Genomic DNA, 27,665 nt, shown 5'->3' with positions numbered 1-27,665 from the left:
AACAAGTAGCTAAGTGCTTCTCAATTATCTATGGTCAAGGACCAGTTTTTTTTGTTTTTGATTTCCTATTTGTTGCCAACTGATACTTGTGTAAAATACGGTAAAAGATGAACTATTAGAAAAATGAAAAAAAACCCACACGTAATAGAAGCCAAAGTTCAGTAGACAGAATTTCTTTGCCTACTTGCTATGCAAGTTTCTAAAGCAATCTAAATTTTTGCAAGTTTGTAGCATGACCTTGACCACAAACCAAACTTTGAGTGGCATTGCTATGAGTGGTTATGTTGTGGGAGTCACAAATGTACATTTACAAGATGTATGAAGAAAGTGATCTTTTCTAGTATCATGAAACTCGTGGCACGGGGGAGAGAATGGTTACTAGTTGTGCTTTAGATAATGGGCCAAATCTGGCTAACTATCTGCTTTGTAAATTAAGTTTTATCGGAACACAACTATACCTCTTCATCTACGTTTGTCTGCAGTAGACTTGGGTAGTTTTGACAAAGACCATATGATCTGCAGTGCCTAAAATATTTATTCTGAGGTCCTTTACAGAATAGTTGCTAGCTCCTACTTTAAATTTGAAAATGACTATTATGAATGATTGCTATTTATGTAGTGCTTGTTTCCTTTTTATTTTTTTTTGACTAAATTATCTTTGTTTAAATCCATTAGACATATTATTGTTTGACTTTCTCCCTCTAGTCACTGATGTACCTCACATAAATTTGGAGAGAAGTAAAGAAAATGAACGGATCAGTAAAAATCAGATAAAGAAGAAGAAAAAAAAGCAAAAAGATTATCAACCCAACTATTTCCTATCCATTCCGATCACCAACAAAGAGGTGCTTTTTTTTTTTTTTAATTGAAGTGTAGTTGACACACAATGTTACATTAGTTTCAGTTGTACAACATGGTGCTTTGACAGTCTACGTTGTGCTGTGCTCATGACCTGCGTAGTTACCATCTGTCACCATACAGTGTTATTACTGTACCATTGACCAAATTCCCTGTGCTGTGCCTTTCAATTCCTGACTCCTCCGTTCTGTACCTGGAAGCCTGTGTCCCCCACTCTACTTTACCTCTTTAGCCCTTCCCTGCACAGTCTTCCCCTCAGGCAGCCATCAGGTCTTTGTATTTATGGCTCTGTTTCTGCTTTTTGTTTGTTTGTTTATTGATTCATTTTAGAGGTGCTATTTAAAAAACAACTACTTTTACTATAAAGTTTTATTTTAAATTAGATTTAAGCTACACTAAATGCTTGTAAGCCCATTTGCTCTCAGCTCTTAAGTGTTTTTGGTGGTATTTTAGGTGGGCTCCATAGGAAACAATCCTATTTATTTATTTTTATTTTTTTTTACTATCATCTTACATGTTTTTGAAATTTAAATCCAAGTTAGTTAACATATAATGTAATAATGATTTCAGGAATAGAATTTAGCGATTCATCACTTCCATATAACACCCAGTGCTCATCCCAACAAGTGTCCTCCTTAATGCCACTCACCCCACCCTATACCCTGCCAGCAACCCTCATTTTGTTCTCTGTATTTAAGAGTCTCTTGTGGTTTGCCTTCCTCTCTTTTTATCTTATTTTTCCTTCCCTTCCCCTATGTTCATCTGTTTTATTTCTTACATTCCACAGGTGAGTGAGATCATATGATATTTGTCTTTCTCTGACTGACTTATTTCACTTAGCATAATACACTCTAGATCTATCCACGTTGTCGCAAATAGCAAGATTTCATTCTTTTTGATGGCTGAGTAATATTCCATTGTATATATATGTACCACATCTTTATCCATTTGTCAGGAGATGGATATTTGGGCTCTTTCCATACTTTGGGTATCGTTGATAGTCTACTATAAACATTGGGGTGCATGTGCCCCTTTGAATCAGTACATCTGTATCCTTTGCATAATTACCTAGTAGTGCAATTGCTGGGTTGTAGGGCAGTTCCTTGGAAATAATCCTATTTAAAAATTTTTTTAAATATTTATTGATTTTTTTTTAAGAGAGAGAGAGAGAGAGAAAGAGAGAGTACACACATGAGTGAGTGGGGGAGAGGCAGAGAGAGAGGGAGACATGGAATCCAAAGCAAGCTCCAGGGTCTGAGCTGTCAGCACAGAGCCCAACATAGGGCTCATACTCATGAACAATGAGATCCTGACGAGCTGAAGTCAGACACTTAACTGACTGAGCCACCCAAGTGCCCCATAAATAATCCTATTTAAACAATAAAATGTACTTAAACAGTAATTTAGAAAAAATATTAAACAGTCATATTTAAGTAATAATTTTGAGTGTGTTGCCAGATGGCATGTCAAGGTTCTCTCTGTTTGTTCACCACAACAGAGGAACCTTTCAGAAGCAGAAAACAGTGGCCAGGTAGAAAAAGAGGGATTTGAAATCTCTGCTGGGAAAGTAGTGGGATTTCTTGCTGCTCAGTCCTGTGTATGGTAATGATTATTGTGACATAGTTTCTTTAAAAATTACTCCCTGTGCAAGTTTAATATTGCATGATAAACTTAGGTAAAAATCTGGAAAATTAATGTGGTATGAATAATAGGAAATGGGACCAGCCAGTTGGCACAAACTAACAAACCCTTGTATGTGGCTGAGAGCTACAGTATCTAATTCAAACTGGTGAAGCAGTGAGGGAGGAAAGAACACTTTACTTGGAAGACCGACCGTTTTCATATCTTGTCCCGATTTGAGAAGCAGACCTGAATTTCTGTATGATCTCTTTTACCAGAAAACAACAGAAATTCCAAGTGCATCTGAAGATCCAGTTGGCTGTGTTGAACGAGTCATGAATCGGGCAGCATCCCATCTAGCAGACAGAAAAGTGCTCCCCAAGACTGCAGAAAAGGAAAGGATTTTAAAGGGAGAGAGGGAGGGGAAAGAAGGAAACAATTAGCAAAGAATCCATCGTGTTAGGCGGGGACACCCTCTGAAGGAGAATGGAAGGGGTCTGTCAGAAGTTTCCTAGTGCTGACCAGGAAATTGTGTGTTGACTGGCTACATCCCTGGGAGGCTGAAACTGCACTTAAGTTAGGTGTTAAGTCTTGGTTTGCTGACGTAAGGCTCTTAACGTGTTAAGAGCCCATTTTGGGCCTGTGGTTTTCTTTAAAAAAAAAAAAAACAACAACGTTTTTTCAGTGTTTATTTATTTTTGAGAGACGGAGAGAGAGAGCCTGAGCAGGGGAGGGGCAGAGAGAGAGGGAGACACAGAATCTGAAGCAGTCTCCAAGCTGTCAGCACAGAGCCTGATGCAGGGCCCGAACTCACAAACAGTGAGGTTATGACCAAGCAGAAGTCAGACGCCAAACCGACCAAGCCACCCAGGCACCCCAGGTGCCTGTGGTTTTCTTTTTAACAGGAGGCACATTTTAAGTTTGTTTCTCCCCTTATTTAACTGGAATGTTTCTAGGGAATGCTAATGAATTTTTAAAAATCAAAGCAAATGAAGTTGAAATCAAAGAAATATCAAAAGAAAAAAAATAAATTTTATTGAGGCATTCCAAGAAATTTCTAGTCCGTGAGATACAGTTTAGCTGGGGAAAGAAGATACATAAGAAGAGAAATTTGTATAACCTAGCAATGCAAGGTTTTAGAGTTTAATGCAGTAAAGAATTAGATTCTGATTTTACTGGTACATGCCAGTAAAAACCATTATAATCCTTAAAAGTGTTTAGGTGATACAAACTTTATTTTTTTATTTTTTATTTATTTTTTTTTAATGTTTGTTTATTTTTGAGAGAGAGACAGAACGTGAGCGGGGGTGGGGCAGAGAGAGAGGGAGACACAGAACTCGAGGCAGGCTCCAGGCTCTGAGCTGTCAGCACAGAGCCCGATGCGGGGCTCAAACCCACAAACCGTGCTATCATGACCTGAGCTGAAGTCGGATGCCCAACCGACTGAGCCACCCAGGTGCCCCGAGGTGATACAAACTTTAATGTCATTAGCAATTGTATATTAATTATATTAAAATACCTTGATTTATTTGGGCAGGTTTTCTTTGAAATTTAGGGTTATATGTACATGTGGGAGTTAGAAGAAAGCCAGAAGTCAAAGGTGGTGCTGCTGAAGTGAGAAGTCTCAAGCCAGGTCCTAAGGACCCAGAATGTGAAATAGGCAAAACGACTTCCCCAAGGACATGGGGACTGGACAAGACCCCGGGGTTTCTTATTTTGATTCGCTGCTTAGAGATTTTTCCACTGCACTCTGTCAACTATAAAAGTTTGGGAAGCACTCCTATAAGTTGCTTTTATGAGGCCCTTCATGGAGTCTGTCTCCCTTCACACCTTCATTCTTTAAAAAAATTTTTTTAAACGTTTATTTATTACTGAGAGACAGAGAGAGACAGAGCATGAGCAGGGGTGTGGCAGAGAGGGAGAGACACAGAATCCAAAGCAGGCTCCAGGCTCTGAGCTTTCAGCACAGAGCCTGACGCGGCGCTCGAACCTGTGAACTGTGAGATCATGACCTGAGCCAAAGTCGGACGCTTAACCGACTGAGCCATCCAGGCGCCCCTTCACACCTTCATTCTTGGCGCCCTTGGTAGTCTGAACAGCAGCTCTGTGTCCCTTTCATGCCTGTCCTTCCTCTCCTAGCCTTGTTCTGACTGTGAAGGTCAATGGGGTGACTGGTGGGGAAGGGCAAGGAGAGGGGTTGGAGAGGAAAGGGGCTGGAGAAGTTCTTTCTTTCTGAGGCTTAGTTCAGAATTTGGGCTACTAAAGTGACCAGAGGAAGGGGATGGGAGAGAACGGTCTGCAGCTCTTAGTTTTCACCCATCAGCTGCCGTAGCCATCGTGTCTGCTGCTTACCTTCTGGGAGGTGGTGTGGGACCAGGAAGAGTGCGACTTTGGAGTCCTACAGGTCTTGTTTGAGTACCATCTGGGCTACAAACTCCTCTGTGGATGTCGGTCAAGTTACTTAATTTCCGTAGCTTCCATTTCTTTAGGTGTAAAATGGAGGTGATAATGATTATTTTCTAAACCCAAATCTGGACATGTCACCCGCTTATATACTTCACTCTTTTCCTGTTGGTATTAGGTAAAGACAAAGACTCTACCATGTCCTGTGAGGTTCTACATGGTTCAACCTTCTCCACTTTGGCACTTGTTCCTTCTGCTTGAGTCCCTCTGGCCTTGAACTTGCCAGGGGCCCTCTCCCCCCAGAGAAAACCTTTTCTGTCTAGGAGTTTTCTTTCATCCCCTCTTGGTTTTGTTAATGTCAAAATCTCAGCTCAAACCTCTTCACCTGTGACCACCTGCCTTGGTCACCCCCTAGTTTGCCACCTCCAAGGTCTCATAGCTTTCCTTTTGTGATCTGTCATTCTTGCAATTGGAACTTGTTTGTCTTCCTCACAAAGTCTTCGGCTCATTCCCAGTACCTAGAGCAGAGCTTGGCAGGAGCAGAAATACACACACACAAAATACTGTCATTTCAGGGCTGAAGACGTATTTGTGGCATACCAAGTTGCAACCAGAACATTTACAATAATTCACAAATAAGAAATACAGTGTTACAATGTTGGTTTCATAATACAGGTTCAACAGCCATCCTTTGAGGGTCCCGTGACTCATAGTAGTGGGGAATGTGGGTGTCAAGTGACCTGGAAACTAAATAATTTAATGTTTCCCTCTCAAGAGACTTATTTGTACTTAGTAGGAGGTGTACATACAAATACAGAGAGAAGAGGTAGGGTGGGAGGAGATTAGGAGGTGCATTTTACATCTTTTCTACGAACATCCTTTTTGTTTGTTTGTTTTAAAGTACCAAATGTTAATTTTCTTTTTTAAACTACTTATGAGCTTTTGTGGGAAGGCCTGGGAAAAGAAGCAGCATTTATAACATTGTTTCAATGGGAGACTGTATTCCAAGTTCCAATTAAGTGACCTGCAAACAAGCCTTTGGAAGCTAGCACACTCACAATGAGTTGCTCTACTTTTGGCCTCTACTTGTTGGCATCTAGTTTTAAAGAAGAAAGTGTTCAGACTGACATGGGTCTTTGATTTTTAAACACATTCTTAGATGTTTGAAGTTCGTCATTAATGGAAAATCATAATTTCATACTTCAAAACATTTTCTTATTACGTTTCTTTATTTTTTTGAGAGGCAGAGAGAGACAGAGGGTGAGTGGGGGAGGGGCAGAGAGAGAGGGAGACACAGAATCCAAAGCAGGCTCCAGGCTCTGAGCTGTCAGCACAGAGCCCAGTGCAGGGCTCAAACTCACGAACTGTGACATCATGACCTGAGCCGAAGTCGGACGCTCAACCGACTGAGCCACCCAGGCGCCCCCATAATTTCATAGTTTTAAGAAATAGAATTGGAAAATGCACTAGAATGATTGTATAAAATATCCAGGTTGCAAGTATGTGAAAGGATGTGTTTCTCCATTACCTGCAATTATACATTAGTTTAAAAATAAAAATAAAGAATAAAAGAATCTAATGGAGTTATAATAAATCTTATATGTTTCTTAAATGCTTAGAATTGTTTAATTAGTTCTAGTTGGATTACTCATGTTGATTTTATGGGCTTTCTTTATGACTAGTAATAAATATAAGGTAAATCAACATTGAAGTACAAGGGAACAATTAGAAATTGATTGAATTCAGGAGTATATTAATTTTTTAGAAGATACTTTTTTTTATTTTTTTAAAAATATTTTATTTTTGAGAGACAGAGAGGGAGAGACAGAGTATGAGCTGGGTAGGGTTAGAGAGAGAGGGAGACACAGAATCTGAAACAGGTTCCAGGCTCTGAGCTGTCAGCCTGGAGCCCGACATAGGGCTCAAACTCATGAACTGTGAGAAACTGAGTCAAAGTTGGATGCTTAATCGACTGAGCCACCCAGGCACCCCAGATAATTTTTTTATACTATTGGAAAGATATGATTTTTCTCTGGGTGTTTTAAAAGGCATTTGTAACCTTTAATTCCATATTTCATCATTTAGTAATGAGAAAATTGCTGGTCTTATAAAAATAATAAAAGTAGATTTGTGCATTCAGTCATTCAATTCTTGTCTGGGAAATGTAATTGTAAAAGTATTTGCTATCATGGTGTATATGTTGAGCATTTGGTAGACATAGAAAATTCTCCTATTTCGGAAGGACTTTTTACTTTTACTCCAGTTTTGCTATGTTATCAATTTTTCAAGTTCTTTTCATGGTTGTAGACAAGCGAGAAAAATGAAAGTATTCAGCACTGAAGAAAAATTATGTAGCAAATTGAAGTGATAATTCTGGTAAATATTAACGAGGCAGCAAATTTAGGAACAATATAAGTTAACAGCTTAGAAAAATTCTGAAAATAATGTCAAAAGTTGAGGTCAAAGACATTCTCGTACTCTGTGCTAGAATGCAACTTCTCTCCCTCATGCAGAGGTACATGATGTTAAGGGTTTTTATCTGCACTCATATATACATGCTTCGAGTCAATTAGAAAACTTAAAAGATATAAACATGTATTGTCTTACTGCATTATTTTTAGGCATGTAGAATATCGCTTAGTGCTGAGGTTTAACAGATGGATGTTTGTTTTTATTTTCTAGACACAAAGATAATACTCAGTGAAATATTTAAGATTTTAATAATGCTCTTATTTTTGAAAGTTTCTTTGAATATAATATTTAAATGTGACTCTATAGCATTAGGTTTTTAAAATGTGCCTGTGCAGTACTGTCAATAGCTGGGATTATGGTGACAGATAAGCTTTAATGATTTTATTGAATTTTAAACAGCAGCTCTAAAAATTAGTTTCCTTTGGCCTGTAATGACACTGGTAGTTCTTAAAATGCAATACAGAGAAGAGTCAAGTATTTTTCCCTTTTCTTTTATAAGAATGTAATTAGGAATAAAAAAGCATTTAAAAAAGCTCTTAAGATGATATCAAGGAATATATAAATTAATCTGGAGCATCAAAGCATAGCTAGAAATACATCTCTTGGTTAGATTATCTGTAGAATTTTCCTAGATTGAGGTTAATCCTGCATCATAAGTACTGTGTGACATCAGAGAATTAGTCTTCCAAGTATTTTACAGTTTTTAATTTGCAGTTTACATGCTTCCAGATAATTAAAAAATAGGAATGGTCTAAAACTATTTTACTGTGCAGAGCATTGCACTAAAATGCTGGATACACAAATGAGTGGAATTGTTTGAACATTTCCCTGACTTTATACATAATTAGTGTTTGAGCCCAGAATCAAGAGTATATTTTTGTGAAAATGCAGGTACTGTACCCACTAAGTGCAAGTGGCAAGTCCCCAGTTATGACAAAAATGCCTCCAAACATTGCCAAATGGTACTTGGGAAGCAGAACTACATAGGGTAGAGAACCACTGAATTTAATTTTGGCAGTGTTGTATGCTTTATATTAGGCAAATGGTGTAGAGCTTGTGAAGTATTTTCATGCAGCTTGCCTACTGTGATCTGTAACACAATGCTGTAAGTTTGGCAGTGCACATTTTATCATTCCTGTTTTACAACTGAAGAAACCAAGATTTAGTGAGAAGAGGCGACAGGTGTGGGGTCACACCTGTGGTAGACCTGGAATTAAAATCCAGAATTTTGGGGAGCCTGGGTGGCCCAGTTGGTTAAGCATTCAACGCTTGTTTTCCACTCAGGTCATGATCTCACAGTTTCTTGAGTTCGAGCTCTGCATCGTGCTCTGTGCTGACAGTGTGGAGCCTGTTTCGGATTCTCTGTCTCTCTCTCTCTCTCTCTCTCTCTCCCTACTCCCTCACTTGAGCTATCTTTGTCTCTCTCTCAAAAAAAAAAAAAAAAAAAACTGAAAAAAAAATCCAGAATTTCTGAGCCAAGTCCATCATCCTTAATTTGTATTACTGATTGTAAAACAGAGTTCTCATCGTAAGATACTTTTCATGTGCAGTTAAAACAATATTATCATTTGTACCAGCTAAGATTTGTAGATGTAATTATGTTGTATGACTTTTTTTTTTTTAATTGATGTCTAGTTGACACACAGTGTTATATTAGATTCAAGTATGCAACATAGTGATTTGACAAGTCTGTGTGTTTTGCTATGCTCACCACCAGTGTAGGTACCATCTGTCACCATGCAGTGCTGTTATAATACCAGTGATGATAGTCCCTATTCTGTACCTTTCATCTCCATGACTTACTCATTCCATAACTGGAAGTCTGTATTTCCCACTCTCCTTAACCCATTTTGCCTATCTTTCCACCACCTACCCCTCTGGTAATCATCAACTTGTTCTCTGTATCTTTGGGTCTGTTTCTGGTGTTTGTTTATTTGCTTTGATTTTTAGATTCCACATATATGTGAAATCATACAGTATTTGTCTTTGTCAGTCTGACCTATTTCACGTAGCATAATATACCTCTGGGTCCACCCATGTTTTTGCAAATGTCAAGACCTCATTCCTTTTTATGTCTGAGTAACATTCCATTTTATACACATTTTATGTGCACACACACACACACACACACAATTTACCCATTTATCAGTGGACAGTGGGGTTGCTTGCGTAATTTGGCTATTGTAAACAATGCTGCAATAAACATAGAGGTTCATACATCTTTTTAGTGTTTTTGTTTTCTTTGGGTAAATACCTGGTAGTGGAATTACTGGGTCATATAGTGTTTCTACTTTTATTTATTTTTTAAGTTTATTTATTTTGAGGGGGGGAGGGGGAGACAGAGAGGGAGAGAGAGAACCTAAGCAAGCTCTACACCGTCAGCACCTGTCATGGGGCTTGATCCCACAAACCGTGAGATCATGACCTGAGCCAAAATCAAGAGTTGACACCCAACCCACTGAACCACCTAGGCACCCCTCTATTTTTAATTTTTTGAGGACATTCTATACTGTTTCCCATAGGAGCTGTACCAGTTTACATTCTCTTCAACAGTGCACGAGGGTACCTTCTGTTCTATATCCTCACTAACATGTATTTCATTTTATTTATTTTGTTGTCTTTTTCATTCTAGCCCTTCTGACAGATGTAAGGTGATATCTTATTGTGGTTTTGATTTGCATTTCTCTGATAATTAGTGATGTTGAGCATCTTTTCATGTGTCTATTGGCCATCTGGATATTTTCTTTGAAAAAATGTCTCTTTAGGTCCTTTCCCTACATTTTAATCAGATTGGTTTTTTGTTGTTGTTGTTTTGTTTTTTCGTGTCAAGTTGTATAAGTTTTATACATTTTGAATATTAATCCTTTAGTGGATATGTCTTTTATGAATATCTTCTCCCATTCAGTAGGTTGCCTTTTCCTTTTGTTGATTGTTTCCTTGGCCTTGCAAGGTATATTTTCGTGTAGTCCCAATAGTTTATTTTTGCTTTGTTTTTCTTGCCTGAGGAGACGTATGTAGACAAATTTTGCTAAGGCCAATGTCAAAGAGATACGGCCTTTGTTTTCTTCTAGGAGCTTTATGGCTTCATTTCTCACATTTGGGCCTTTTATTCTGTTTTGAGTTTATTTTTGTGTATGGGTTAGAAAGTGGTCCAGTTTTATTCTTCTGCATGTGGTAGTCCAGTTTTCCCATTTGTTGTCATTTGTTGAAGAGTCTGTCTTTTCCCCATTATATATTCTTGCCTCCTTTGTCATAGATTAGTTGGCCATATAAGAGTATTTTTCCTTTTGGGATTTCTGTTCCATTGATATATGTGTCCAGAGGTCTAACACTTTTGAGGACCTTTAATATCCTTGACGCTGGACCAGGCCGTTGGCATATGAACCTCGACCCTCTTGAGCTGCTTTGTTATGCCATGAGCCAATCTCAGCGCTTCATTGTACCTGGAAAAACTCAAAAATTCAAATTTAAAATCATTTGTGAGCAATACAGTTTTACAATAAAGGTCTTTCTAAGAGGGCCAGTGTATTCTGTTACACAGTATTCAGTAAGACTTTCTAAAAATCTCCTTTGAATTCCTTTCTCCCCTCAGGGTTTCATTTCATAAGTCAGTACCCACATCTCTGCCCCCTCTTTGTCCCCTCTGAAAACAAACCAATTCGTTGTCACTGTTGCATTTTTTCTCATGTATTGTAATTTATCCTTTATTTACGTTCCTTTGCTGTGTTGGGTATATGATTTTGAAGAGATTTTTTTTAAATCTTCTGTTTTTCAATTTATTTTAATAGAGTTAATACCAATATCTACCTTATAGGGTTGTTCAGAGGCTTCAGTGAACTAATATATATGAAATGCTCACTGTAGTATCTAGAACCTAGTGATCACACAATAAAGGTTAGTTACTGCTATTGTTTTTTAAATATTGTTGCTTTATTTTTTATTAATTAAAAACTTTTTTTGAGAAAAAACTTTATTTTGGTAAGTAAGTGATTAGGTAACTAAATTATGGGACATCTGTACAATGGGATCCTATTCCATTAAAAAAGTGAAGACATTATATATTTAATGATATGGAAAATGTCTAATCCTTTTTAGGTGAAAAAGCACACTTTATTATTTATTTATTTTTAAATGTTTATTTTTGAGAGAGAAAGAGTGCTGGGGGGGGGGGCGGGGCAGAGAGAGAGAGAGAGAGAGAGAGGGAGGGAGACACAGAATCTGAAACAGGCTGCAGGCTCTGAACTGTCAGCACAGAGCCTGACACAGGGCTCGAACTCTAGAACAGTGAGATCATGACCTGAGCCAAAGTTGGACGCTTACTTCGTCCAACTGAGCCACCGCCCCCGAAAAAGCACATTTTAGAATAATGTGAACTGACATTTACTGATGTGTCCTCATGCCAGTTATTTTATTTTATTTTATTTTATTCTATTTTGTTTTATTACTTTTTTAAATTTCTAGTATCATTAATATACAGTGCTATATTAGTTTCAGGTGTATTTTAAGTATTGTTTTTATTATTATTACTGGTCACTGTGGTGAGATGGTGGTTAGAAGAAATAAACATTACCCTCGAGGAGTTTATAATTTAGTTTTATTGATATAGAGTAGAAGAAAGTGACTCTATAAGATCTTTGTGTACTATTACATCAAGAGCATTTTATTTACCAGGCGATCAGTATTCTTTTGCTGGGTTTCACAGAAGTGATCTCTTGCCTTGGGAAATATTATGTTAGGTGTTACTGCATAACTTCCTCCCAGGAAAACACCATTTCCTGTGTCGCCCTCTTCCATATTGCAAGGAATAGAGAAAGGCTGAGGTTATTTTGGGTGATGCGGATTTATCATAAAGACACGTGGGAAGTCAGATCCCAGGATGGCATCTCATGATTTGTCCAGTCACATTCTGCAGATAATGGGAACATTGTTCAGGATAAAACAGCTACTCTAGTATCAGAACAGTCTGCTGTGCTCATGATTCAGTTTTTTCTTATCTCTGTTTTTTTTTTTTTTTTTTTTTAATGGACTCTGTTTCTATTGCCAGCCTCCTCTCCTTCCCCTTTTCTCTCTGACTAATTCTACTGCCTCAGGACTTCTGTGTGCTCTCTTTCCTCTGAGTATTGCTCGGTTTGCTATTTCATATTCAAACCATTTTCCGATACACTTTTCTAGTCACATGTACAAGTTGACTAGAATTGTATCTGACTGGAAATGGAGGAGGGAAGAACATTGTTCCCCTTTTTGTTTCAGAGCAGGGACGGAGAGGGGAAGTCTGATGGAAGAGGAGGGGTTGCATCTCTCTGCGACTGTAATTGTTTTTCTAACATACACAATTGGACGTCTTTGCAGCTCTCTCTCCATCGTTATGCCCCTCCTCACACATCTGGAAAAATGACAGTAGCCACTCCTGTTGAGATTATTGCTGTCCTAAAAAATTTTAAAGGCCATGAAGAATGGGTTCTCAGACACATTCACTTGGGGACAAATAAATAATACTTCCAACAGGAATGGAATGTTGTCTGCTGGTTTGACCTTTCTGTGGCAAGAAAAACTTTTTTTTTTTTTAAATTTTAGGAAAGATCATAATTATCATGAGTCATACTGCAAGTTTCTGAAAAGATGCATGGTCACTGAGAGATTTTCAACCAGTGGGTTCAACCAGTGACCCAGTGTGTAAAACAAGGGTATTAGGTTTGATGTTTTCAAGATGGACAGGAATTATATGATTTAAAAAAACTCATACCTCATATTAAGCTTCCCAAGTCATTTTATCCAGGATATTTGAGAACAAGTAGGCGATTAAGCATTGTTCGGTTGAAGAATCTTGACATTGTTCTAATTTTGGTTGTTGCTTATTTTTCTTCTTGATTTACATTTTGCCATAAAGAAATATTGCTTACCTAATCTCTATTTTGTGTGTGTGTGTGTGTGTGTGTGTGTGTGTGTGATTAGATTACAAGAGGAATTAAGATCCTACAAAATGCAATAATACAACAAGACAAACAACTGGCCAAAGCAATGATCAGTGATGGCTCCTTTCATATTACCCTGCTAGTGATGCAGTTATTAAATGAAGAGGAAGTAAACATGTGAGTAATATGTCTTCCTTGAATATCATTTTCCAAATTATTGCTTTAATATGAGTAAACATAGTAGAACCCAAAGAGGCACTGAAATTGTAAGGAAGTATTCTTTGTTGTAATTTCTTCTGGTTAATAGTCAATGTACAGAATTAGCAATATAAATATTCCTCCTAATCGAGACTTTAAATTGTTATTGTTATCAAATAGTTGCCCTTGGTTATGTAGTTGTTTTCCCCATGTTAATTATGTCAGCACTCTGGAGGCCGACCATTTAGGTTAGGATTCTTGGTAAAGATTCTGGAACTGTGACACAACCATTTCTGAATAGCTGCCTAATTTTGGGCAAATTGTTTACTTTTTATGTAAATGGAAACAAATAATAGTTTCAATACATGTAAAGACTCTTTGTAGAGCCCCGGCCCACAGTAGGTGGCTGATGTTATTGTTATTAGAGCTGTCCTCTATTCCAGTAGATAGTTACAATTTTACCTTACTCATTCTTGAGTACCTATATACTACCCACTCCTAATTCCAGAGTTGTGCCATAAAGTTTGACTATATAAGTCATTGATTGCTGCTTGGAGTGGAGAACCCTTGGTCTTCCCCCAATTCCCTGGGGTACTCCTTTCCCTGTTACTACCTGTATAGCTCTCCAGATTGAGCTTAAGCTTTAGCTCTTTGGAAAACCAGAGCCAGGATGTATTGCAGGTTACTTCTGAGGGAATGAAGAACAAGGCTTGAATTGGGAAGGGGTGAGGAAAAGGGAGAAAACATGAAACTAGTGATTCAAAATATGAAGCCAAATTATGATTCTTGTAGTTATGTCTTTTAAACAGTAGACCCTCATGTATTTAGAGATCAGTTTTCCATTCTATTCCAACCTGATCTACCCAAGAGCAGGTCTGGGGCACCTTGCATTTGCAGAGAGGACTAGAAGATTTTATTTGGCTTGCTTTCACTGTTCACTTTGCCAGTCAGAAGACAAAATAAATACTGTGATGCTCTTAAGGGAAAAAGAGCCAAAGAAGATGTGACACGAGGAGCCGAAAGCCTGAGAGAAGTGTCCTGTGTGTGTTAGAGTGGTGAATTAGTCAGGGTTCTCCAGAGACACACAACCAACAGGATGTATATCTATATGAATATCTAGATATATTGATATCTCAATATATCTGTATCTGTGACTACATACAGAATTTATTTTAAAGGATTAGCTCATGTGACTGTGGAGCCTGGCAAGTACAAAGTTTGCAGGGCAGGCTAGAGACCCAGGGAAGAGTTGCTGTGGTCTCAAGTCCAAAGGCAGTCTGGAGGCAGAATTCCTTCTTTCTCGGGGGACCTCAGTGTTTCGGTAAGCTGGCGTGAAGGGTGGCAAGTAGGAGACATGGAGCCAGCAATAAATTCAAAAGACCTTCAGTGTGGTCAGTGAAAACACAGACAGCTTTGAGGAGGGTTGTAGGTGGCTGCTCTGAGGCTTATTGTCCAGGGTGGGAGGGAGTATAGAGCCCTTCCAGTGCTAGGTGGAGTAAGCAACGGCAGAGGAAGAAGTATGGAACCAGGTACAATGTCCTGGCTCCCCTTTTGGGGCTGAATGTTTTTTCCAAACCTGGCCCTCACCGGTGTTGGAACAGAGAACTAGGAATGATAGAGACATTCACATTAGTTTGGGGTTCTCAGGGTGAAGCTGGGGAAAGCTCAAGCTCTTTGGAGAAGTTCCTGTTCACTAATGCTACAAGAATGTGGTGTCACATAGGTGGTAGATTAGAGTTGAGGAAGATTTCCAACAGATATACCTGAGGTAGTTTCTTCAATTCCCCATCTCCTATCAAGACATATAGATGAATCCAGAAATTTCTTGTGCCATGGTGGGTTGATGTGGAGGCCCAACTCAGAAAAAATTGGTGGGTCAGAAAGAACTGGATAAGAGACAAGGGCACACTGCTGAACATCCATGTTTCTTGATGAGAGTCTCTGGCAGGGTCATGCTTCTGCAGTATGTGCTGGTACAAAGCCCAGAAAGAATAAGCATGTTCTCATGGTCCCTGATATGGGTCACCCAAGGATATAGCCAGACCGGTCCCCCCAAAATGGGAATCTCTGAGGACTCAAACAGCAGGCAGTCTAGAGACCTCCCTCAGTCCTCTTAGAAGAGTATGCTGGAGGGGCGCCTGGGTGGCTCAGTCGGTTAAGCATCCGACTTCGGATCAGGTCATGATCTCACTGTTTGTGGGTTCGAGCCCCCCGTCAGGCTCTGTGCTGACAGCTCGGAGCCTGGAGCCTGCTTCAGATTCTGTGTCTCATTCTCTCTATACCCCTCCCCAACTTGTGCTCTGTCTCTCAAAAATAAATGAATATGTTTTCTTTAAAAAAGGAAGAGTATGCTGGATTCCTTGGGAAGGAAGAGGAGAGGGAAGGGAAAACTCCTGAGAGGAGGTTTGAATTAACTGAATAATTGTACTCCAAAGAGACCTTTTGAAACCAGCAAAGATCCCCGTTGACCAGTAGGTTTAGGTTTATCTCTGTCATCAGAAGTAGATCTTGGCCGTGGCAAATGGCATCTGTGTATCAGTCCTGTTCCTCAGCCTCCACCTCCCATACAAATATTCTGCTTTATTCTCTTAACAGTATTGTGAGGCAGCACAGAAATGTCATCTCTCTTATACATATGGGGAAGCAAGAGCCCTAGGAATTAAGCAAATGCTGGTTAGTAGAGAAGCCAGAACTAGTCCGTTCTCTTATTATTCCGTGGGGTGTGTCTGTGAAAGATGGGGAGGCGGAGAGAGAGGGGGTAGGATGGAGACAAAGGAGAGGATGAACACAAGGGCATGAAAGCAGTGGGGAGGATTAGTCTGCATAGGTATGAAGGGCCTCCTGTATCTCAGTGGTCTCTACTGATGAGCACGTGGTGTGCAGTGGGGTTAGGGTGAGGGGGCAGGTATGCCTCCCAATGTATTGTACTGTTTACATTTCTCAGTGGAGGTGGGACTGCCTCTAAGTCCTAAGAGACTTTTAGAAATATTTGGGGGGTATTTTTGGTCATCACCATTACTGAGGAGTAATGTGGGCATCTGATGGGCAGGAGCGAGGGTGGCTAAACCACCTGCGGTGCATGGGAGAGTCTGGAACTAGGAAGCATTTTCTTGCCCTAAATCATGGCATCACTCATTGAAGAATTACCGTACAGAGCATGGTGACGGTCTGCATCATTCATCCCTGTGTTTCACCATGTCATTTTGCAAATACTTTCAGTTTTGTGGGAAAAAAACCCTAAATGTTTAGCAAGTCTGCTTTGTATTTGAAGAGTTAAAGTGGCATCCTTATGCAACTTTATGATACTGGAAATATTATCTCTGCTAGAAGATGATGACCAGATATTGCAATTCAGTAATTCCTCTTGATTAAGTTAATTTTTTTTATGTTTATTGTTTATTATTGAGAGAGAGAGAGAGAGAGAGAGAGAGAGAGAGACACAGAGTGCAAGCAGGGGAGGGTTAGAGACAGAGAGAGACACAGAATCAGAATCAGGCTCCAGGCTCCGAGCTGTCAGCCCAGAGCCTGATGCAGGGTTCGAACTCACAAACTGCGAGATCATGACCTGAGCTGAAGTCGGATGCTTAACCAACTGAGCCACCTAGGTGCCCTGCTCTTGACTAAGTTATAATGAAAAATCTAAGAAATAAATAAGGTTTGCTATACAGACAAGATAGTGTTTTACAACTCAACCAGGATTATCAGCCATGTGCAAGATACTGAGTTAAGTGCTTTGGGGAAAATAAAGACGAGTCAGGAATGGCTCTTATGCTTATGTATTATACAGTTAAGTTGACTGGATACCATGTGAACTCAAATTATAATATAAAAATGTAAAACATGGTGTGTTTCATGAAATATAAAATATTAATGGAATTTCAAAGGAGAAAAGATTTACTACTAGTTTGGGAAACCAGGGAAGTGTCTGTGGCAGTATGAACTTTTAAGGGAGGAACAGAATCAAGGTGTGGATTCGCTTTGCATTGCTATATCGTGAGAGAGAAATGAACTGGGTTTTCTGGTAAGATGTTATTTATATGAAGGATTTTCTAAGTCTCTAATCTTTTCATTTTACCTTTCATCCTGTACTGTATAATATGCTGACATCTATGTTGTCGGTTTCTTGTTCTGTGTTCATACTTTTCAAAATCTAGCATCATATTTTAGGTGTTTAATGATGTATTGATCAATGGGTTGGGTGTGGAGTATGCAGAAGCATTTTCTTGAAATCATGAATTTCTTCATGGGCGCCTGGCTGACTTAGTCAGTAGAGCATGTGACTCTTGATCATGGGGTTATGAGTTTGAGCCCCATGCTGGGTGTGGAGATTACTTAAAAATTTTTAAAAAATCATGAATTTCTTCACAAAGGACTTTAGGTGTAAGGTCCTTTGCCCTTACAGGGTAGAAGAAAGGCATAGAAATTTGTAAGGCCAACCACACCTAGCTGCTGAGTTGAAAAGAAGACTGTCCTTCTTAATTTCAAATACTCCTTTTGGTCTGAACTCTAGTTTGAGAGTTCTTTTTTTCTATACACATATACTTTTTACTTATTTTACCATAAAGAAGTCTTTCCATAAACCACTCTTCGAAAGGTATTCTATTTAAAAGAATTTGAAAGTTAGTGATACTTACCAACAGACACTATGACTTTTTCTCACTCTGCGATCAGTGACATCTCACTGGGACTTATTTATTGAATTTTGCTCCTGGAGAACTGAAAACACCGGGCTGAGTTTAAATCATCTATATTTCTTTGATGAAAAATGGGATATAGAATTCATGGTCTCTGAAAAGCCCTAACCTTTAGCATGGCCTGCTTTAGTATATAGTTATAATTAAAATAAGTATCTTGATTTCCCCCAGTTTATGCAAGATGAGCCAGAAATGGCTGTTCTGTTTTCACGTGTTCTAGCTCACGGCACACAGTGAAGGACCATGCCGCAGTAAAGTATGGACACTGTCTTTTAGGATGGACACAAATAAGGTTAGGAGGGATTGGGTTTAGGATGTGGATTTGGAGGTACAGTGAGAAATGTGGACATTTCCAAAGCCATTTTTTAAATTTTTACTTATTTGTGAGAGGAGGGGCGGAGGTTGGGGAATCCCAAGAAGGCTCTGCACTGCTGGTGTAGAACCCGATGGGGGGCTCGAACCCATGAAACATGAGATCATGACCTGAGCCAAAATCAAGAGTTGGATGTTTAACCAACTGAGCCCCCCAGGTGCCCCTTCCAAAGCTATTTTGAACAATTGTATATTATGTTATGACATAGATAAGAATTGAGACTCAGTATGAATTTATTTATGAAGTCAGTTAAAAACTTTATATGGAAGGTAATTTAGAAATATGAAAGAACTAGAAAAATACTTAAATTTCTCTTCACACATTTAACTTATAATTACTAGTGAATGATCAAGATAGTTTAATGATGTTTCACCAGAAGGGTGTTTTAAAGCCCTATTATGTAAGATTGTGCTTATTTCTTTTTGGAGTAATTGCTGCCCTCTAGTGAGATTTTAATTTTTTTTCTCATAACAACATATCTACACCAGAATTCTCTTTAAGATGGAAATAATTCATCCTAATTTTCAAAATATTCTAAACCTGATGATGTTTAATTCATTAATATAGTAAACACTTGTTTTGTAAAGAAAAATAAAGCACTTGAAACACAGAGTAGCCCTGTGATCACATAGGTTAAACAGAAATAACAAACTTATGTGGTTGCAGTTGGCAAATATAACCTTTTATTTTTGTTTAATCCAGTTACAGTATTATCTTATTACGGATGCTATTGTAGTTTAAGAGATAATGAAGTTTTAGTAGAGTGCCTTGCAAACAGTAAATACTGTATTAGTACTTTTGATAAGAATTTATAACTTTTCATATAATCTAATAATATAAGCCCTTGTGGTATTAGGTTTTTGGAATATGTTATCAGTAATGTTTTTGAGTTGTCCCTGCAGTGTTTCCTTGATTAAAAACTTCTTGGTGAACAATAAAATAGTATTTTCTTTCATGTCTTTAATATAAATTATAATTAAGTAAAGATGTAATTCACTTCTTCCATAGTTTTTATTTAAAAATTAATATTAGTTGTATTTTAATCATACAGATTAGATTTTGAAGTTATTTTTGAGCTCTAAAATAATTAGAACAAATATCAAAATTAACTTATCTTTCTAAAAACTGATTATTTCTTGTTTGGTTTTGTATATCTTATTACCTAATTTATTACTGAAAATTGTATTATCTCTTACCAGTGGTATTGGTGCTCTTTTGGAATTAAAACCATTCATAGAAGAAATCCTCCAAGGAGAACAGTTGATTTTGCCTTTTCAAGGGATTGACACTTTTGGAAATCAGGTTGGATTTGTGAAGCTGGCAGAAGGAGATCACATAAACCCACTTTTGGAGATAGCAGGTAAAATGAACAGCAACACATCCATTTGAAATCTCATCTGTTTAAAGAAGCAATCTTCTCCCCATCCCCATTTCTTATAATAGAGATTTTAACTTTGGGGAGCCATTGTAACCTTACTTTATAAGTGAAGCGCTTCAGTATCTGCTTGTGTAGTTACGAGCCAAATAAAACACCTGAAAGTTAATCTTGATTTTTTTTTTAAGTATAGTTGACATACAGTGTTCCATTTGTTTCAGGTGTACAACATAGTGATTTGACAAGTTTATACATTATGCTCTGTTAACCACATAGCTGTAGCTACCATCTGACCCAATACATCGCTATTACAGTATCATTGACTGTATTCCTTATGCAGTGCATTTTAGTCCCATGAATAACTGGAAGTCTATCTCCTACTCACCTTCACTCATTTTGCTCAACCCCCTACCACTTTTCCCTCTGGCAACCATCATTTTTGTCTCTATTTATAGGTCTGATTCTGCTTTTTGTGTATTCATTTGTTTTGTTTTGTTTTTTGGATTCCACTTATGAATAGAATCGTATGGTATTTGTCTTTCTCTGTCTGATTTATTTCACTTAGCATAATACCCTTTAAGTCCATCCATGTTGTCTCAAATGGCAGAATCTCATCCTTTTTTTGTGCCTGTGTAATATTCTATTGTATATGTACCAGCCTTTCTTCTCTGTTTGTCTACTGATGGACACTTAGGTTGCTTCATATTTTGGCTATTGTAAATCATGCTGTAATAAACATAGGGATGCATGTATCTTTTTGAATTAGTGTTGTTGTTTTGGGGTTAATACTCAAGAGTGGAATTATTGAATCATATGGTGTTTCTATTTTTAATTTTTTGAGGAACTTCCATACTGTTTTCCAGAGTGATTGTACTATCTTGATTCTTTGACCTGAGGATATGTTGATTCTTGGCTATCTAGAAGGTGGTGGGTTGGACTCAAGGACCTGCTAGGACGGTCCTAATCATAAGTCTGAAGGGTTCCAGTGCTTTTCATGACATTTGACATACACTTGGCATTTAATAAGTACCAACTGTGTGAATAAGAATCACCAATTGCCTATTCAGAGGCTTGTGGGCATTGTCAGCCTTATTCCGGAGAGTCAGCACCTTTTTCCTTTGTACCACTTTTTCCCCCCTTCCTGAAGGTTCTACTCTCTGAGCAGGTCCATTGGTGATGTTAGAAGGTCTCCTATCTGTTGAGAACAAGTTGCTTACTACAGCACAATTGAAAGTGTTTAGGGAAGTATAAGCAGAAAATTACAAAATCTGGATGGATGACTTTTGAGTTGATACAGAGATTGTAGTTTGGGTGTTAGTCTACATGCTTTAAAAAATTTTTATTTGCATATTCCGTCAGATCATTTCAGGTCATTTCATTTCAGGTTTAGTGATTTTTGGTTCGTAACACACTCATCATTGGTCCATGCTTGTTTTGCTCGGTATACCTATCTATCCATCTGTCATCTATCTACCATCCATCCATCCATCCATCCATCTATTTAATTAATTAATTAATTTAAAATGCTGATTTTTGAGAGAGAGAGAGAGTACTAGCAGGGGAGGGGCAGAGAGAGAGGGGGACAGAGGACCTGAAGCGTGCTCCATGCTGACAGCAGAGAACTGTATGTGGGGATCAAACTCAGGAACCGTGATGTTGTGACCTGAGCTGAAGTTGAATGCTTAACCAGCTGAACCGCCCCTTCATCCATCTATTTTAAAATGGTATCATAATCACATGGGAATCCACCACCAAACAAAAAGCACAAAACAAAATCCATAAAACAAATGCTAGGACTTTGGCAGTAATCTGATTGTATTATCCTTTTTGTCAACGCATCCCATGATTGTCCTTCATTTAAGCTAACCATCATCCTGAAGCTGAAGTTGGTGTTTATTATGTCCTTATATTCTCCCAAAGTGTATGTATTTTCAAGTGGTTTTAACCTTATAAAAAGGTTATCATGTATATGATTTTTTGAGACATACTTTTTTTTTTACTTAATATTATTATATTGCCGTTATGCAGTTTTATAGTTGCCTATTCAAAAGTGCATTTCTTGGGGTGCCTGGCTGGCTCAGTCTGAAGAGCACGTGACTCTTTATCTCAGGGTCATGAGTTGGAGCCCCATGTTGGTTATAGAGATTACTTAAATAAATAAATAATACAAAAAACCTAAATACCTCCCTCCCCCCCCAAAAAAACCCCACAAAAAACAGAAGTACATCTCTTTTAGGGTTAAGGAAGGCATTGAGGATTAAGTTTCATTTCATTGTTGGTTAAGTTTTCTTTTGTGAAGCAAAGTACATATAAACAAACATGCAAACAATATGAGTCAAGAAGGACTTAAAATTATTAGTTGGTCAAGGAGAAGGCAACTCTGACGGTTTTGATAGCATAAAGCATTTGGGAACCACTGTCCACAGTTAGCAACTTAATCTGTTCTTCCTAACTGCTCTGGAGAAAATGCTAGATTTAGGTTTTTTCTTTTGTAATATAAATTTCTCTGAGCTCAAGAAACATTTCTAACTAGTCATTCATTCATTGTTCTTTTAAATAATTCAATGGGTGCTTGCAACATTGAGAATTCCATCCATTCTTAGCAAATATTCTCACAAAGGCGGTTTCCAGTATTGGTGAAAGATCCATTGTGTGCTGAGGAATGTGAAATCTTGCCAGCTTTAGTACGAGTATGAGCCAAAGGGTATTGGTTTGTCATTTTAGGAAAGGCCACTGCCCCTGTAATTCCTTTCTCGATGGGAGAGACTGTTGCTTGAAAATGTATATACTTTTCCAAAATTTAAACAAAACATTACAAAAATGGAAAATAGAGGGGGAATAGCATTCTGTCCTCATGTAATCAATGTTTGTTATACTTGCTTTTAATCTCTTGTGCATATATATTTACTGTTGCTTTTGATTATAGTTTGTATGCACTGGTATAAGAAATCTAAATACTTAAATATGTGTATGGAAAATTTTCATTGAAGTTTTTAGCTGGAGCACTCTATATATACAGTGTTCAGATAGACTGTTCAATACATGAAATTTTTGTCAGTATTTCACTTCATTAGATTTATTTTGACAAGAATGCCTCAGGATTAGTATTGTTTTAGTCCAACAGTATCAGTAAATAATGTAATATTTGTCTTTGTGTCATATTTTATAGACGATTTATTCAAATAATACATTCCAACTTTTAAAAGAATATATTCCATTGACCAGGCCATTACATTTCTTAACACCGTGCTAAACTATGCATATGTATATGCCTATACAGGAGTTTTAAAATCTTTTTTGTTCAGAATACAGAGCTAGATGCCCTTAATAGAAAGCAGGAGAATTTTTAGAGAAATTTAATTATTAAAGTATTGATAAAGAAGTTTAAGTACATGTTCTGAAGTAAAACCAACTTGAAAAGTAGTTCAGAATTGTAATTCATGAATAGCGTGATTTACCTGATTTTCATAGAGTTTTAAAATTTACAAGTTAAAAGAACAAATTCTTAAAATATTACATAGTTGTTATAAAAAAGAGGACTGAATTTTAGACACTAACACTTGAACTCATTGCTGAAAATTTTGCAAGATAAAGAATAATTTAGAATTTTCAGTGTGTGAAATTGAAGAAAATTACTGTACATTTTGAATTAATACAATCTGAATATATGTGCTTTTGCCATCAGTACTTGAATTACACCCCTGGATCTGCTGGCTACTACCCGTTATTTCTGTGAGCCGCCTAGTGGGCTGAAAGACCAAGCCTATGTTTGCACTCTGTGTCCTTGTAGGTTTCTGGCGATAGCTGCTTGAGGAAGCTGGTAAGACGTGTGGCATCAGAGCTCTGAGTGTCAGCTTCCTATCTGGACCTTGAGAAGTCCTGTTTTTCCAGAATAAAACAGCACCTTCTCCTTTCTTAGCAGGACACGGTAGCTCATAGAGCTAAGAAGATACTGAAAATTATGCATTTTTGTGGTACTTCTCCACATCTTACAATGCTGAAATTGCACTGAAAAGCTTTTTGTGTGGAAGTGAATATGTGATTTTATTAATTTATTTCAGCAAAATGTAATTTTGTTAAGATATGTATTAGATTGAGAGATTGCTAAAAATGTAGCCTGCTAGAATTATAAGAGTTTTTGCAAATCTCTCTCTTTTTTTTTTTTTAATGAGGAAAGTGCCCCTGGTTAGCATGTGAAAAGACTTCAAGTGTATTTATCTCATATAAGGACGAGTGAAAGGTTTTAAGGATATTCATTTGAATGTTACGCTTTCTCTTATGTTGTCACTTCCCCCAAAAGATGGAGAGCATATGCCCTGTGTTTTCTGCTCCCTGTGGGGATTCCATTTGGTTGCTGGCATCTTTGAGCCTTTCTAGGCTGCTCTATGACCACATGAAATCTTGAACTTCTAACCACCACAGGCAGTGGGCATCCTTCCCCTTCATGGCCTGGGTTAGGCTGTCTTCAAAAACATCAGAACACCTTAGCCACACTTCATTTAGAAGAAGCAAAGACCAACTTTTCTCCCCAGTCAGGATGAATGACAACCCTGCACCACTGACGACCTTCAGAGCCTCTGTTGCATGCCCCACCTCATGCGCAGGCTTCTGTAGGTACAGTCCCCCCACACTTCCTGCCCCTTCTCATTGCTCTTTTACCCGTTTCCACTGTCCCCGCAGGGGAGGGAGAGTGTTTTTCCTCCTGCCCCCCGGATTGTCCTCCAAGGACCCATAAAATTAGACTGACAAAAGGTTAACAAGAAAAAAACAAGGAGTTTATTAATGTGTGCAGTACATATCCAGTGGAGAAGCCTCAATGAAGAGTAGCTCAAAAGGATGGTTGGGGCACCTGAGTGGCTCAGTCGGTTAAGCATCTGACTTCAGCTCAGGTCATGATCTCATGGTTCATGAGTTTGAGCCCCACGTCGGGCTCTGTGTTGACAGCTCAGAGACTGGAGCCTGCTTCGGATTCTGTGTCTTCGTCTCTCTCTGCCTCTCCCATGCTCACACACTGTCTTTCTCTCTCTCTTTCCAAAATAAATAAACCTTAAAAAAAAAGGGTGGTTAGAACTTGGGCACTAGAGCATCTTAACGGAAGAACAGTTACTCTGTAGAGAAGTGATAAGATAAAGGAAGAGGTTTTAGGCTTTCCAGAGTGGCAAATTGTGGGAAGGTAAGTATGTGGGAGACTCTCATGAAGTAAGGTGTGTTTGTAGAGGTCCGGCTTGACCATAAAACTTTCCTGGGAGAGGGGATTTGGGGCAGTTTCACTTTTTAGAAGTGTCAGCTCTTAGATAAGAGAGGCTCTGGGAAGGTTTCTTTCTACATATGCTGAGTCTTCTTTGCCTCCAGCTCAAAGTTCTTATGCCAAAGTAGCAAATTTTGGGGTGGTGTATTCTGGTTCCCTCCATCTCCTCTTTTATTTTACTTGATTTTCTTTCAAACACTTAAATGGATTTACTTTGTGCGATTATTCTAATCATTTTACAGACATTAGTTCATTTAATTTTAACAACTCTATGAGAGAGGGACCACTATTATCATCCCCATCTTTATAGGTAGGGAAACTGAGGCATAAAGCAGCTAAATAATTCGTTAGTAAGTGGTATAGCCAGGACTCAAATCCAGGCAGTCTATTTTAAAAAAAAATTGTTACTATTATTGTTATTCTTATTCATTATAATATATGTGTGATATATAATGTCCATGAAGAAGAGTATTTGGGGGCACCTGGGTGGCTCAGTCTGTTGAGTGTCCAACTTCGGCTCAGGTCATGATCTCACAGCTTGTGAGTTCGAGCCCCGCGTTGGGCTCTGTGCTGACAGCTCAGAGCCCGGAACCTGCTTTGGATTCTGTGTCTCCCTCTCTCTCTGCCCCTAACCCACTCACATTCTGTCTCTGTCTCTCTCAAAAATAAATAAACATTAAGAAGAGTATTTGGTACAGAACAAATGCTCACTCAAGAAATGTTAGTTACCATTATCAACATCACAGCATAGTTTCCAAAAGCATTTTTTTATTGTGTAACTGTATTTTTATTTTATTTATTTATTTATTTATTTACTTATTTATTTATTTATTTTAACGTTTATTTATTTTTGAGACAGAGAGAGACAGAGCATGAACAGGGGAGGGGCAGAAAGAGACGGAGACATAGAATCTGAAACAGGCTCCAGGCTCTGAGCTGTCAGCACAGAACCCGACGCGGGGCTCGGTCATGACCTGAGCCGAAGTCAGACGCTTAACCGACCGAGCACCCAGGCGCCCCTGTGTAATTGTATTTTTAAATGATTGTATAATATGTCATTGCATCCTAATTTATTTTACTGTTCCCCTGTTGTTAGACATCCTCTTTTATTGAGGAATAATTGACATATGAGATTATATTAGTTTCAGGGTTTACAACATAATGATTTGTTATGTACATGTCTATTGTGAAATGACTAGACAGAAAGTCTAGTTAATATTCATCACCTCACATAGTAACAGATTTTTTTCTTGTGATGAGGACTTTTATTTACTCCCTTAGCAACCTTCAAATACCAATATGGTATTATTAAATATAGAAACCATGTTGTACCTTACATCCCCTGACTTATTTATATAATAACTGGAAATTTGTACTTTTGATTCCCTGTCCTCATTTTGTCCACCCTGCACCAGAGTCTGTGTTCTTCATCACTGTGCTAGTTACACTGTAAATTAGCAAGTGGACTCCTAGTTTGCAGTAGCATCCCCTTGACCTTCTTGCCTTAGCTGATCTGAGATTTGCTAATCTGAGATCACAGCTTCCTCTGGGTGAAGGCTGCTCCTTCCACCACATGCCTCACACCATGAGGCCCAGAGGTCATCCATTTTCTCGTCGTTCTGTGTTGCTTTGTCCCCAGTCTGCCCTCATGCACAATCCTTATTGGTGGTTCATGCTGTGGAGTTTTGTCACCCTCTACCTCTCATTCTTGCTGTTGTCCAAATATTTCCTCTCACTTGTTGAGCACTTTGTTTCCTACCTCACACTGCGACCCTTTCTTGCAGCACCATGAGCACAACTATCTAACCATCCTGGCTCAGAGTGAGCTGTGGAAGTGGAGTCTGTTGGGACTGACTTTGCATTCAGTTTCCTTGTTTGTAAGATGAGCATGATAGTAACTGTTCTCAAAATAGGATAACGTACATGAAGTGCTTAGCGCAGTTGGGCACATATACAACGGTAAATAGATGGTGGCTGTTATCATTACTAATAATGATAAGTCCTACCCCTCCACCCCCCTGCTACCATCACTATTACTTTTCTTAAAATCCCGTGACTTCTTTGAAGGTAGCCTCCTACACTCATACTGTGCTCCAGCAAGTTCATAAGTATAGTGAAACCTTTGGCTATTCACCTGCCAGAACTACTCTAAGACTGTAACTTGGACAGAGCTGTCTGTCACCCTAACTTCCCACCCTTCATGCTATTTCACTTTCTCTCCATTTTTACTCATGCTGTGGGACCCCACTGAGCCCTCTTGTTTCCTCTTCCTGGCCAACATGTTTTATTCCTTCTTAAACTGGTCATGGCTTCCTGGTGCATTACTCTGTTGGTGGCTCTTTCAGGTGCCCTGTCTTCTTGTTCTTCTGTTTTGTGACCGGTCTGGCAAATACCAATGGCAGATCAGTTCAGTCATTTGCTTTTTTACCCCAACAACCTGGGAAAATTAAAATCCAGACTCCTTGGGGCACCTGGGTAGCTCAGTCGGTTAAGTATCCAACTTTGGCTCAGG

General features: G+C 38.5%; 1 protein-coding gene across 5 annotated transcripts in view; it reads left to right on the top strand.

The window, feature by feature from the left end:
* AKAP7 (A-kinase anchoring protein 7) overlaps nucleotides 1-27,665 on the top strand; it is a 150,379-nt gene that overhangs the window by 21,198 nt on the left and 101,516 nt on the right. For all 5 annotated transcript variants that reach the window (XM_053222238.1, XM_053222240.1, XM_053222242.1 and 2 more), the window contains exons 3-5: nucleotides 706-845; nucleotides 13,306-13,442; nucleotides 19,730-19,890. In XM_053222238.1, coding sequence (XP_053078213.1) covers nucleotides 706-845; nucleotides 13,306-13,442; nucleotides 19,730-19,890 — 438 coding nt within the window. The remainder of the gene's footprint in view (nucleotides 1-705; nucleotides 846-13,305; nucleotides 13,443-19,729; nucleotides 19,891-27,665) is intronic.

Source organism: Acinonyx jubatus, chromosome B2 (assembly GCF_027475565.1).
Source record: "Acinonyx jubatus isolate Ajub_Pintada_27869175 chromosome B2, VMU_Ajub_asm_v1.0, whole genome shotgun sequence".
NCBI classification, from domain to species: domain Eukaryota; kingdom Metazoa; phylum Chordata; class Mammalia; order Carnivora; family Felidae; genus Acinonyx; species Acinonyx jubatus.
Note: the sequence above shows the minus strand (reverse complement) of the source record. Positions and strands in the feature narration are given on the sequence as shown.